General features: G+C 44.1%; 2 protein-coding genes across 6 annotated transcripts in view; one reads left to right on the top strand and one right to left on the bottom strand.

The window, feature by feature from the left end:
• Positions 1-3,936, bottom strand: part of LOC119436024 (cytochrome c oxidase subunit 4 isoform 1, mitochondrial) — a 480,308-nt gene extending 476,372 nt beyond the window's left edge. The window contains exon 1 of the mRNA XM_049655205.1: positions 3,811-3,936. The gene's annotated coding sequence lies outside the window, so the exon portion shown is untranslated. The remainder of the gene's footprint in view (positions 1-3,810) is intronic.
• The window catches only part of LOC119436018 (zinc finger CCCH domain-containing protein 18-like), a 188,029-nt gene extending 174,588 nt beyond the window's left edge, over positions 1-13,441 (top strand). For all 5 annotated transcript variants that reach the window (XM_049655203.1, XM_037702747.2, XM_049655204.1 and 2 more), the window contains 3 exons: positions 4,653-4,906; positions 10,736-10,796; positions 13,189-13,441. In XM_049655203.1, the coding sequence (XP_049511160.1) occupies positions 4,653-4,906; positions 10,736-10,796; positions 13,189-13,343 (470 nt within the window). In that variant the 3' untranslated portion in view covers positions 13,344-13,441. The remainder of the gene's footprint in view (positions 1-4,652; positions 4,907-10,735; positions 10,797-13,188) is intronic.
• Positions 13,442-14,097: the final 656 nt, after the last annotated feature.

Here is a 14,097-nt window from a genome sequence, read left to right as displayed (position 1 = left end):
CAAAAGGGCATAGAGATTTTCATTGACTCCACACCAAACCAGAGCTTTCGCTGTCAGATCCTGATGAAGTTACGTTGGTTAGGCCTAGTGGCATGGGCAATGTTGTGAAAATTTGCCACCGCCTGATGGTGCGACAATTGTCAAGAAGCTGCGGAAAGCTCACCGTCGGTATGTTTGTACCAGTGGACCTCTGTGGCAATCAGCCATGAGATCCGTGTGCATGGGTTAAACTAGCAACCATAGAAGTGGCAATCAGGTCCAAGGGTGAATTGCTGGCAACCATCACGAACGCCTGCCTAGTCCGTATGCTTACTGAATGGAACAGCGAAAGCTCACATGTAGGTTTGAAAGTAGATTGGCACAACATGGTCTAAATTGATAGCATCACGCAGTCAAAGTCGTGCACGCATACCTACGCTTCGCAGACGTGTGACACATCGGGTCGCGTGATGGCTTAATACAAAAGCGACCCTACAGTCTCAATCAGCAGCGAAATGAAGTAAGCAGATTTTCCATACTGCTGGCGCTGTAAAAAACATCAAAATTGATTTTACTGCTGAATTTAATTTTTCATACTGCTCTATTGTCCTTGCGGCACCCTGCAAGTCTGAAAAAGTCTTCTTCTTTCTGGGGTTTTATGTGCCAAAACCAGTTCTGATTATGAGCACGCAGTAGTGGAGGGCTCCGGATTAATTTTGACCACCTGAGGTTACACAGGCGTTTTTGCATTTCGCCTCCATCGAAATGTGGCCGCCGCGACCAGGATTCGATCCCGCGACCTCGTGCTCAGAGGCGCAATGCCTTAGCTAACTGAGCTTAGTTAGTGACTGTATATAATGTGGTCAAGGTGCAGTACGTTGGTGATTGCTAAGCTGTAATGTTTAAAAACAATGTCTGACGAACACATGGTGTTACCAAATGCAGTTCATAAGACTTGGCTTTGAAAGTGGTGGTTGTCATTAAAGAGCTCTTTATAATGCAAAGGCTGAATGCCTTGCATGCCTTCATAGTGAACATGGCCAAGGGCTACTCGGGCAAGGGCAATCAGGACTTGCAGCCAACCTTCCCAAAAGACATTCATGTATCCATATGTTTCTCCATACCCACGTGTGGTACAAAGTCAATCCTGGATATATCGAACTTAAAGGGGATCGCAAAATAACTCAATATATCGATAAATCAAAATATAATATATACCTATGTGAAGCTTATTTGGGACCTCTGCTTGTTTCTGGTAGTGTCCAGAGATTATGAAAAGTGGTAATTTACTGATTTGGTTCTCTAAGTAGGCCATGTCGAATGAACAATACTTTACTCATTTTTGCACACGAATGTCGCAAGTTGCTTGCATTGCAAAATGATCTTTGATGTACTGGGCACAGGACTGACCCTAAAAGTTCACATTGCCCAGACGTGAGACCACGGTGCACCTCGCATACGTTGAAGTGTGTGAGGTGCTGCAATGGTCTTTCTGTGAAGTGCAGATCTGGCATGCACTGGTTTTGTTAAATTCAAATATTAAAGATCTGTCTAGTGGGGTTTGGGGTTGGATTCATTTCGATCCCTCTCGAAACCCTAAAATGCTGTTCACGGAAAGCCCTTGTCTACAAGAATACAAACCCAGCGGCACCACTAAGTGAAAAAAGCTGAGTGTTATCCACGCTTTCTTGTGGACCAGAAGGTCTTTCGTATTGTTGAAGCAGCATGGTGTTCTGCTTTTGCCGATAACAAAAAACATCCATAGCTTAATCTTAATCTGCCTCAGCATTCCTGTCAAAGCAGCACAGCCGCTGCTCTAGCACTCCAACCTGCAACCATGTTTGTTCAATGCAGCATATCACAACTGCCTCCACCATAGCAGTTATGATGTGCTTTATTATGCTAGCTTATACTGATTGCGAAATGGATTTGAATAGTGTGATTGCTGTCAGCTGGTGTCATTATACAATTTTTTTTTTTTTTACATCGTTCAGAATTTTGAAAAATAGTCTGTGGCAAATAGCGTAATTGTAGTCCTTGAGCTAGATCACTTGATGCAGTGGTCATTACTCGCACGAGAAGTGGAAACGCATATTCAACTAATTAACTTCCTAATTAATAACATTACGGCACATATTGCAATTTGCGAATTGTAGCCAGTGTGTTTGCATGTCATATTCACTTGGAATGAATTCCAAGGATTGCACGAGTTTCAAGATATTGTGCCATGAAACTTGCAGTAAAAATGCGCTATTGTTCCACTTACTTTATAATGAATTGCCAGTTTGTGTATTGAAACAGAGAAGTAACCGGAATGACCATGTATTTTATCGCACACTTTGGGAATGAATATCTCGACACTGGTGTCATCCTGAATATTTGTTACAAGTGGATATGCCTTGTGAACTCACCACCTGCAGTTAATTGTAAATTACAGTGTGTGCTGTAAAGTAATTAAGTTAATTGGATTTTTTTAATTAGTCGATTATGCATTTTGATTTCTCGGGCAAGCTATGTCCGCCTCTGAGTAATCCAGTTGAATGGCTAGAATTATGCTATCTACCGCAGGTAACTTTTAAAAATTTTGTATGGTTTAAAAAAGAACAGTATATTTAAATAGGAAACAAGTATGGCCTTACTGTATTGAGTAACAGTGAGGCAGATGGCTAAGCAAAGCTAAGCAGGTCCTTAAAGGGATACGAACACAAAATCTGAAAATTTTACGAAAATGCTGAAAATCAATCCTCAGTGTGTGCTTACATCGAAAAGAAAGTAGTCACTTAGCTCATTTTTGAGCCGATGGCCTTATTTTTGGAGTTTTTGTGAGCGCGTGCCTCGCCGGCCCGACCCGCGGTAGTTGGAAGGCGTGACGTCACGACACCCTCGTCGGATAGCCAGCCGGCCGCGGTCATTCGAAGTGCGCCGACGCCACCATCGCGAGCACGGATTCGAGTTATGGTGCCTCTACCAGCGGTGAGTACACGTCAGACGAGGACCATTCAAACTTGGCAATATTACCGCTTATGGTTACGAGCCTTCCGCGTCAAGCAACAAAGAATATCAGTCGGCCGTGGAAGTGCCGGTCAGGTTTTCGTGAACCGTAGCGCGAAGATTTCGCTCTGCACCAGGCACTTGTGCAACAATTATTTGTCATTTCCTCTGTAAACTTGCTTTTTGAAGAGAGCACGCAGGCGAGGCAGCTGCGGGGTACTTCAACACTACGTGGATGACTGAATAGTAGTTTATGCCGTCGGCGTGAGCAACCGCTGTGAGGTATCAGTACCTCCGAGACTCTCACGTACACTTCACCAGCCACCCTACAGATGGCAGCACCTGTCTAGCGTTCTCCCCGGTTTCCTCCGCTTTTAGCCTGTGGAGAAGCAGAGCTACGTGTGCGTCTGCCCCGCTGCCCTGTAGGACTGATTTCGTGAGTTGCGCACGCGCGCGCTAGCCTTGTATTGTTTTACTATGCTTTGCCAACATTTTTAAAGACATTACTGCCATTGTGCCCAGCCTCAGGCATCTCGCCCCAGCCTTGCCTTCACACTGCACAAGAAGGCAGCAAGTGAACGAAAACAGTACTGACATCTTTTCGGCTTCGTCTTTTCAAACGCGTCGCTGATCATTTCTGCCTTGCGTTTTTGTGAGAAGACCGATGGCACAGCATCAGGCTTTAGGCGTTGCCTTTTGAGCGGCATGCCAAGGCTGAAGCACAGCCAGGCTGGTCACATAATCGTCGTCTACGAAGTGGTCCGCACAAATGAAGTCATTTTTTAGAGGTCTCCAGGCTGGGCGTGATAGCTGACAGGCAGGTACCCAAAGTTTACGCACCTTCTCGTCTCTGGGAAACGTGTGCGACGGCGTGTCACGACCAACAATGCTGTTATAACAGCAATGTCTGGACATTTCCTTCCGCCGCGATGAACACGTCAGTACCGAGCGACAACCGCGGGAAGGCGCATGTAAGACGCACCACCTGCGTGGAGCGCCGACGGGGATAATGTTTCAGAAGGACCACGTGCGAAGATCGCCGAAAGGGGTTAAACAAACGCTGCAAGGGACCGACACTCCCGGAAACACTGCGACGGCTGTGGCTGACCTTGGCCGCGCGCGCGGGGTTGCATGTTATGACGTCAAATTTCAGCTTCTGCCGGTGGCCGCTTGGAGGCAAGGTGCAACAGAAAATGGCAAAAAAAAAGATGTTTCTCTTTTTTTTTTTTTTTTTTTTCTTTTCTTTTTCAAAGCAGCTTGTTGTATTCGTCATTTTAAACAGTTCAACTTTTGTTCCGACGCAAAAAACCACCCGCCAACTTTTGTGTCCATATCCCTTTAAGAATTTGTGGGAGAGAATCTGACGCGAGGTTCAATCAACATCTCCTCTGGTTCTGGCTGCCACATTTGCAATTATAAAGCGTTTGGTTCTGTTGTCTTTAGACGGCCCACTCAGGGAGGCCATATTAAAGAAATGTTGTAATTGTCCCACTTTCTCGGACATGCTTTTCAAATTTTCAGAGCCAGAAAAAAAAATATTTCTGCAGAACAGCACTGCAGGATTATACAGTGGGTTTAATTTGTCCTGTCATAATGTTTTTAGACAGCCACCTATGAAGCTTACTTCGAGTGGGACATCTTGCATGTCAATGCAAAATATTAATGAGTTTGTTTAAATGCAGTGTCTGAGGGATCCAAAAAACGAATTGAGAAAGACTCGATATCCAAGATCATCCCCAAGATACCGCTGCCACCTCCAGCATCTTTGGCATTGGGTCAGAGTGGTGTGATGCCTGGCTACAGGGAGCCGCTGCCTCCGCCTTTGGATCTTGGTGTCTTTGAGGACGACTCGGCTCAGCGGCAGGCCCGCGAAGCTGCACTACGGCAGCAGGGTATTTCCCCGAAGCCTCAGATAAAGCTTACTCTCATTAAAAAGGTAAGATGTTCTGAGAGCTCTTTTTATTTCTTCCATTTTAATTATCAATTATGTGATGAGTAGGTAAAAAATTACGCTAACTCAAGATATCTAAATTATGAATAAAGTTTAGTCACGTAAGTCAGGACTAAATAAATTTTGGTCTGCTGCACTTAAATTGTGCATACACTGGTCTCCTGCTTTTTGGGAGAAGCTTAATATCAGGTTAAGGTTGGTTTGGCCTTTCATTGTGACAGTGTGCATTTGAATAGTCAAACTGTGACAAGACGAATCCACAACATACCATGCTTCTCTCATTTCCCAATTTTAATTTTATTAGAACCATATTTTCTTTCTGCAATTTAGCGAAGTAAATTAGTGAAGTTCACTGGCATAGCATGCGTTTATTGTAGCCTTTGTGACAAGGGAAAGAAGAAAAAAAAACTTAGAGGACACTTAAGCTTCGGTTTTAAGAGTGAAAATGACCATGAGAGCACCAAGACGTAGGCGGCTGTTTCATGACCCACATGGCACACATGTCATGACCTATCATTTATGTTCGTCATACACTCTTGTCATACTATGCCATTTTTTGTGCATACCAAGTTAACGAAACAACCATGAGAGCACCAAGACGTAGGCGGCTAGACAGATAGATGCTCTCAAAGTAGCAAATGTTCTCCAAGAAATCCTTCGCATTTTGAAAGAGGCAGTGCCCGTGATGTATGAGTCGCGCGATTCTCCGGCTGCAGCATGGGAGAAAGCAAGGAAGGAATTTCACTTGTAGGCTAGACTGGGCAAGTGGAGAGTGTGTCTCTCTTGGTAGTGGTGCTCGCCTCCTGAAATCCTCTGTTTGGGGCAGTGAAATATTTTTATCTTGGCTATTAATGAACCAATCAAAAAAATTCTTGCCATAGAATGCTCCCTAGAGGACACGTTAACGACTTCCAGCGTGTAACCAAAATTTGCTATGTGGTCTCGTAAAGGGGCCCTTTCACGCTATCACGTTAAAATGAGCTTAGGCAGCTTGTCGAGCTTCAGTCGAAGGTCAGTCTGAGGTCGACTCCGTGTTCTTGTGCGGGTGAAAACCCAACACAGCGGGAAGGATTCCAACAATACAATCACCGACCGATAAATCGGACACCGATAATCCGGACATGCTTGGTAATTCGGACAGCTTCGCGGTACCGCCAATGGCCCCGTAGGCTTAATGTGTAAAGACGACCGATATTTCGGACAGTCGCCAGCTCTACATTCGATTATCCGGACTCTGTCTGTGACTGTAGCGTATGCGGATTCTGCTGCCATTATCACCTCCGGCAACCTCGATGAGACATGAAGTATGGCCTCAGAGATGCGAGACATCTAATGTGGCCTCAAGGATTACACGTAAAATGCTAATCCCAATCCCTGAGGCCTTGTCTCGGTCGCAGCACTACACCTCAGATTAAATTACATATGCTGATCTTGGAGGCTTTGCCTGAATTGCGAGGTCGCATCAACATTGCAATCATCCCACCCTAGGAATTCTGGCATCCCAGCGCATGGCCCGCTCTCGCCATTCTGTTTGTTTGTTTAGTTGTAATTCCAGGCAGCGCTTTGCTGGCTCCATGAAGTCTTTCTCGTGAAGTTATCGACAGGCCGCGTCAAATGGCACCAACGGTCCCCTCACAGTCCGATTCCGAATAAGTCTTAAGTCGTAGTCCGAATGACCCCGACTCCGCAACTGAAGAGCCTGAACTGCCGCCTACCACAATGAGCTCAAATGCGGACATCATTGATGACCTGCTAGGCTGCGGTGTGCCGATTCCTGCCGCCATTACATTTGAAGACTTTGCAGACATCGACAGCGCGGTGTTGTGTGCCGAACTGAACGATGACGAAATAATTGAGCAAGTTCTCCTACCGTCAAACAGCGACTCTAACTCTGATGATGATGTGCCGTGCGGATCTGACTCGAGCCTTTTAAGTCTTGCATCAGCTTACAGCAACAGAAAACTGGCAGAAATATAGGCGTACTTGGTTGCACGTAAGGAGAAGTTTGTGCAGCAACGAATCGGCCACTTCTTTCTTGCACAGGGGCATTAAAACGCAAATAAAATGAGATTTTTTTTGGCACATTCGTTTTTTCAGACATTCTATAGTTCGGACTTATTTACATTCCCCGTGAAGTGCGAATTATCGGTCGTCAACTTAATTTGTACATACACTGTCGAAGTGCTGATAGGTAAAATCAACCCACGGCGGGGGAAATAAAGTTCCACTTGATATTGGTCGAACACAATTATCAAAATAACATGCACTCCAACGCACCTACCATTGTTTGAGATATCGTTAAGCCAGCCTAGACATCAGATCGGAAAATTAAACAACCATCTCTGTCTTCACTGCTGCTGTCATTTAAAAACTATGTTACAAGCAAAGTGAAAATTTTGGGTCTTTTTTTATTGAAGAAGTGTTAGGAGCACTGTAGACTAGTTTCCAATATGCCTCCAGTCAAAGTTCTAGTTTTCCAGATTCCCCATTCTACCAAATAATGTCAAATCTGACAAATAGTTCAGACGGTGCATGATGTTGCTAGTCAAAAAAGTCCAATGGAAATGTTTAACAATGTGTAGCAAAACTGTTCATCAAATTTATTGATTTCTATAGGTGCTGTTACGAAAGAGTTAAGTGTATGTTAAGCTTGTAAAATTTCAGTTTCACCTAGCCATAAATTTAGGGTGTCTGTGTTCTCTCATATTGAGGTTTCACTGTATGTCAATCTCTTAAAGGGCCCCTCACCAGGCTGCATAGGAAATTTTTGTTATACGCTAAAAATTTTTACATGCCCTCTAGGTAGCGTTCTACCGCAGGAATCTTTCAAATTGGTTGATTATTAGCAGATATAAAAATGTTTGAAGTGTTGAGAACCCATGGTTTTAGGAGGCGAGCTTCACTGCCAATATAGACACTCTCGCCACTTGCCCACGTCTACTCTGTACAAGCAAAGTTCCTTCCCTGCGTTTTCCTATACTGAAGCCGGAAGGTCACGTCGCATACATGTCACAGTCCCCATCTTCTTTTCTTTTTTTCTTTCACATTTTTTCTGCGCGGTGCACTTCTAGTGACAGCCTTGTGCGCGAGCCGGCGAGCTGTTGCATTTGTTTTGTTTCGCTCTGTGCATGATCTTGCGAGACGTGCACGAGAACACCTGCATTGTTGTCTCGCTGCTTCTGCGAAATGGATCCCTCAGCGCTCACACATTTGGAGAGGGTGGCCTGGCTCATAGGTACCGCTTACACCGCGTTGTTGTGCCACTGACACCAGACTGGCGGTATGATAAGTCATTGCCACATGAACACTGAGGTAGATGTAAGCCGATTAAAAAACATGATCGTGCGCTGGAACATAGTAGAAAATGACAGTTTCGTTCTCTGTGCGCCCGGCTGCCCATTGGGAAACAAGCAGACAAAACGGACATACATCTCTCTTGCTACAGTATGAAGTAAAACAAAGACACGTAGACATTCGGTTTGTAGGTTTTATTATTTCTCTAAACTTTAATTCATCTTTTGAAACAACAGTTCAAACAAATAACAGCTGTTGCTTTGAATAGTTCTCAGTCACGTGTCACAGTGAGTGACATCACAGCACTGCGAATTACGTAGCCACACTTGTGCGAATTACGTCCTCTCTTCGGCTGGGAACGTGGCGCCTGCAAGAAGGGCACAAGGCGTTTGGTTTGAAATTTCAGCTGCTTTCGCGGTGCGACGAGGTGTAATATTTTGCAGACATGATCAATAAAGTGCATTATATGCACTCAGCTCAAAATGGGCAGACCTGGTGAGGGACCCTTTAAAGCCTTTAAAAAGCTTTGTTTGGCTTTCAGTCCCATGCTTTAGAAAAAAACTTGCCGCTGTTCTCTGACGGCAGGATCTCTGGCTGCACAACTTGAACTGGTGAACTTTATGAAATTTTAATAATGCTTCGGACAAGTCCTTTGATAACAAGGCTTAACTTCTGGCACATGCTTTTGATGTCGAGGTATTAATTTTCAAAAATGTTCAACGTGTCCTTCGAAATGCATGGGCGTTCAAGTTAACTTTTTGAGGAAAACGCTGTTTTATGCACTGAAGCACAAAATTAACTGTAATAATGCCCATGCATTTCGAAGGACACTTTGAAACTACTCGATGTGCAACCACAAGTGGGTGGCAGAGCCTTTGCTGCTCTTCTATACATCTAAATTGACCACTTAGCAATTAACCCTAGATGTGCACAAACTGCTCCAAAAACAAGCACACAGTATACTGCAAGCATGCAGGTAGTGCACAAATGTAACCTCACTAAATAAACGAGCTCTCTTTTTGGTTGGCAGGTGAGAATTTTTAAAGCTGGGGTAATTTTACAATGTCAACAAATTGCTATAACTCTCGGAAATGTTTCCTTGCATGGAGCCCCATGTCCAGTTCTTTCTATTCCACTATGCTATAATATTTTGAGATTTTTTCGCTAGGTTTTCTGAAAATCATGTTAGTTTTTAAAGCGAAGCTTTCCTTGCCTAATTCCCTGTGGTTTGGCTTGGCTGCTGTTCCTGGGTCAGGCGGTTGGTATCTCACTGAATATATTTATGGACATGTATACAAGCATTATACAAGGTGTTTGATTTTAGCTGCACCTAATTTTTAAAAATTTCCTGTGGCAGATAGCACAATTATAATCCTTGATCTAAACTACTCGATGAGCCGGCCATTACTTCCACGAAAAATCAAAATGCCTAATTGAATAATTAACATAAATATGTTTATTAACTTTTTAATTAATTGTTTTACGGCAAATCTTTCAATCTACGAATTATAGCCGCTGTGTTCGCATGGCGTATCCACTTGGAACAAATTCTCATGACTGAACCAGTTTCGAGGTATTAATTTTCAAAAATTTTCAAAGTGTCCTTCGAAATGCATGGGCGTTCCAGTTAACTTTTTGAGGAAAACGCTTTTTTATGCACTGAAGCACAAAATTAACTGTAATGCCCATGCATTTCGAAGGACACATTGAAAATTTAAAATTTTTGAAAATTATGCTAATTATTCAATTCGGCATTTTGATTTCTCATGGAAGTAATGGCCGCCTCATCCAGTAGTTTTTAGATAAACTATTATAATTCTGCTATCTGCCACAGGCAATTTTTTAAAATTTAGTGCTGCTAAAATGAAACAACCTGTATGTTCACCGAATGTAAGCTCCAGCGAGTGGGCTTATAACCCTGAATGCCGACTTTTTTTTAGCTTTAAACAAAAATTATGTTAAACTAGTGCATATAATGTTTGCTCATAAGTTTCTCTAAAGCTCGCAGACCTCTTAATGGAATAGCACATTATATTCAACAGTTTCTTTGGGCATGTGCCATGGGGTATGCACCATTGTGACACGGAGAGGTATAGAATGCTTAAATGTAAGACGTGTCATACTCTCCGTACACACCTGTCATCACCTTGCTTCCCTTTATAAGCACCATACATTGCCTTCGTCCTCATGACATTGCTGTTTAGTTGTCTCAAACTGTGCATCTGCTTAATTTGATGTTTGCATTTCGGCATAGCTTGTGAATGTGGTAGGGTGCATAAACAAACTTTGCTTGAGATTGCATTTTGCGTATGGTGAAAATAAATGCAATTGTATGCATCACTGTTAGTCAGGCAGCTTTAATCGGTCACTTCACATATGTTCCAACATGTGCATTAAATCTGCTTTTTTTGCTCCTGTACTTTCATAATGGTCTGACAGTTTCTTCATACCTACAAACTACTCATTTACTAGGTTGCAATTTGCTTAGGTTTTGTGAACATTCCCTCTCTGAATTTCCAGGCACTTCCATTGGCATTAGTGAAGAAGGAGGAGCCAGCTGTCAAGAACAATGGGGACAAAGGTAATGGAAATACAGTAGAATCTCGGTAATACGATCACGTCTGATACGAGTTTTCCAAATGATGATGATGACGAATTTTGCAGAAGTCTTGGCCCAAGTCCATTAGCTTACAACGTGCTAAATTTTGAATTTTGCGAACCGCGTTTCGCGCCGCGGTGGATGATAGGAATAATCGAGCCGTTGCGCGATACCTGCCGGAGTTGGGGATGAGGCGCCGGCAGCACCAGACACTGGCTGTTGTCAGGCTGGCCTCGCTGCGACCGCTCCGATGCGCCTGTCGCATTCCTGTTGCCAGGCGACCTACGTTACTCCGCCTTGACCAACCTTTACTCCACTGGCGTGCGTCCCCACCGCCCTCCCCCACCCCCTGCTCTTAAATAGAACAAGAAACTTTTGCTTTGTGCAGTATCATGCAAAACTTTTCCCGGTAGTTTTCAAAGGCGTTGCAACTTTATCAGGAGCCGGCAATCACACGCGACCCTGTCTTGCTGTGTCAGCAAGATCTACGGTGTTTGCTTCCATGGGTAGTCTTTGTTCCATGCCTTCCGGCGGCGCCCTATGACAGTTTGAAACTTTCTACCTTTGCACATGTCAGATCACACAATACAGACTAGCTTCGCCGCTGCAAAGAAAACAGATTCCCTTATCAGGCAGCAGCTAGGATGGAGCAACGAAAGAAACTCGAAGATAACCAGGCAGATATTAAAATATCGTCCTCGAACACGCGAAGTGCGCAGCTCGCTGCTGCCAAAATGTGTGTGAAACAAGCGTGCCAGTGATTCAAATTCGCATTGGCCAGCAGGAGCGCTTCCTGTGCGCCACGTGACTGCCATCACGAATCGGGACTCTAGTTTTCCCTGCTCATGCTCGCTTTTGTTACTTTTATTTCTGCATGCAGAGATACACGCTGCCGCTATCCTAATCGCTGATCTTTCGTGTTTATGACGATGCCAAGATGTCCGCTGTGCATCAACCGAAAGCCGCGCTATCAGCAGTGCAAAAATTCCCCCCCCCCCCCCCCCTCCCAAGCTCGATTTTCTCCCCGGTTTCAAGACAACTCACTAAAGGAAGTGCAATTTTCTCAAATCCTGCAGCTGATTTTTTCCAAATATTTCGCCATAAAATAAAAAAAAGGTCTTAGGATTGCGGGAAAAAACATGTTAAAATCGGAAATTTTGGTGTGGCCCCCATAATTCCTGATTGCTTTACGTTTCATTACGATAACAATTATATGAACACTCCTGGCGTGTTTTCGCCGTAGGTGTCGCCGTGATGTTCTGTATAAAGTCCAAATGTGATGAACATCCTGGCTGCGTGCCGTATGCTGTGGGTGCGAGGGAAAGCGTACGAGGGCGATATCGCGCGCGCAAGGGTCCTCGGTGGGGAGGCGCTGACTTCCATCGCGCGCAAGACACCAGGAGGTGTTCTATTCCCGTTGTGGCTTTAGTGAAGTTTTGAGGACGAGAAAGAAAATTAAATAGATGTATACAAATATTCTAGAATGAAAAGCAGTTATAGCATACCGGAGTAACTCAAATAGTTGCTAGGCAACTATTTGTCACCACCCCGTTTCAAAGGGGATGCCAATAAATTATAATCTGCTGTGTATGGCGCGGCCGCGCGGAACCTTTCTTGAAAGCAATCTGCAATGGGTACAAGTCTAGGTGTAACGTGGGCTGATAGCTTCCTGTACACTGTGTACTTGCAGCTTAGTTCACGTTGAAGCAAGAGGCAGCACGAAGGTCAATTTGCTCAGTGCTACTGCCCCTCTTCCTCATGCCAGCTTTTTGACAGTGTCTGCGGTCATCGAGTGAGATGTGTTCATGTTTGCCTGTGCATGCATGACACCTTACTTGTTAATTTAGTTTGTAAGTGAATGTTTACAAGTTTATAACAGCTGATAAAACTACTATACTTAGTTTGTATAGCTGTAATAATTGCTATCGTAATCGATACTTTGCCTTTCGGGCGAAACCAACGTTTTTGAGTGATACGAATTTTTGTGCCATCCCGAGAGATTCGTATCATCGAGATTCTTCTGAATTATATATACATGTGCATATGCGCCTCAGAATCACTACGAATCTTTACCACATAAATTGAGAGCAAGGTTCTAGAGACCACGGCATCAGCAAAGAAAAATATATTTCTTCTAGTACAGCCATGCAATGTGAAATTGTCTTAATGCATGACACTGGTCAAACAGGAGCATGGAGGCAGTGCCACTTGATTTCAGCCTTTATGCCTCGACTGCAAAGAAAAAAACTTTAGCGGCACCTCTGGTCTCCAAACTTTTGTTGCTCTCGAGTGTACATCATCATTCAGCCTGCTGTTTTAGTGGATGTTATGCTGCGATGAAGAACCAAATATTCAATGTTGTTTTTGATTGTAGGTGCCAAGAAACGTCCAGCCTCCCCAAAGTTGGCCTCGTCGCCCTCTCCTCCACCCACTGGTCGTAAATCAACCACTTTGAGACGTGAAGAACTGTTGAAGCAGCTGAAGGCAGTTGAAGATGCCATCGCCCGCAAGCGAGCCAAATTTAGCTAGCCTTCTGTGGCTTCTCCCATCAAATCGCTCATTTTTTTCCCCACCACAAGTAATCCTGTGTAAATAAATGGATTCTTCTGTTACAATGTCAAAAGAGAGCAGTGGCCCCATGACTTCTTGACAAGCACATTTTCGGATGCTTAAAAATGGTGCCGGAGCCCTCCAGATTATGGGAAAACAAATGAAATATTAGAGCACCTTGTGACATTCACATCTGGAGCTGTGTTCACATTTTACCCTGTGTGGATGGCTCTATAGCAGCTTTTAGGACAGTTCACTGTGTAAGCATTTATGTGGACTGTTTGCACTTCGCTCAAATAAAAGCACAGCCTAAGCAGTGGTATTGTTGCAAGCAAACATTGATACAGCAGAGGCAGTAGTTATATTGTATCGTCACACTAGCTGATGGAGTGACACTTCCTGTCAAAACCACTGTTGGCTTCAGGCAGAGAGGAATATCTCAAAAAAAGACATATTTTCACCAAACTTTGAGTAATACTTCTCTTGCGGTTTATTTCCACAATTACTCAATGAATTTGCCTTCCGCAGCAATAACCGATTAAGTTTGGCTTCGGAAACGACTGCATGCACGGGTCAGGTGGTCCTTAGAGATGTGGGCCATTGAGTCAGCAATGGCGGCCTTCAGCGAGTCTTTTGTATTATGTGGCTGTTTGTTGGCCTCTCTCTCAACGACGCCCCAGACATAGTGTCAAGTGGATTTAAATCTGGAGAACTAGGAGGCCACAAGTGGGGA

The sequence above is a fragment of the Dermacentor silvarum genome, chromosome 1, assembly GCF_013339745.2.
Source record: "Dermacentor silvarum isolate Dsil-2018 chromosome 1, BIME_Dsil_1.4, whole genome shotgun sequence".
Taxonomy (NCBI): Eukaryota; Metazoa; Arthropoda; class Arachnida; order Ixodida; family Ixodidae; genus Dermacentor; species Dermacentor silvarum.
This window is presented reverse-complemented; position numbering and strand designations above follow the sequence as displayed.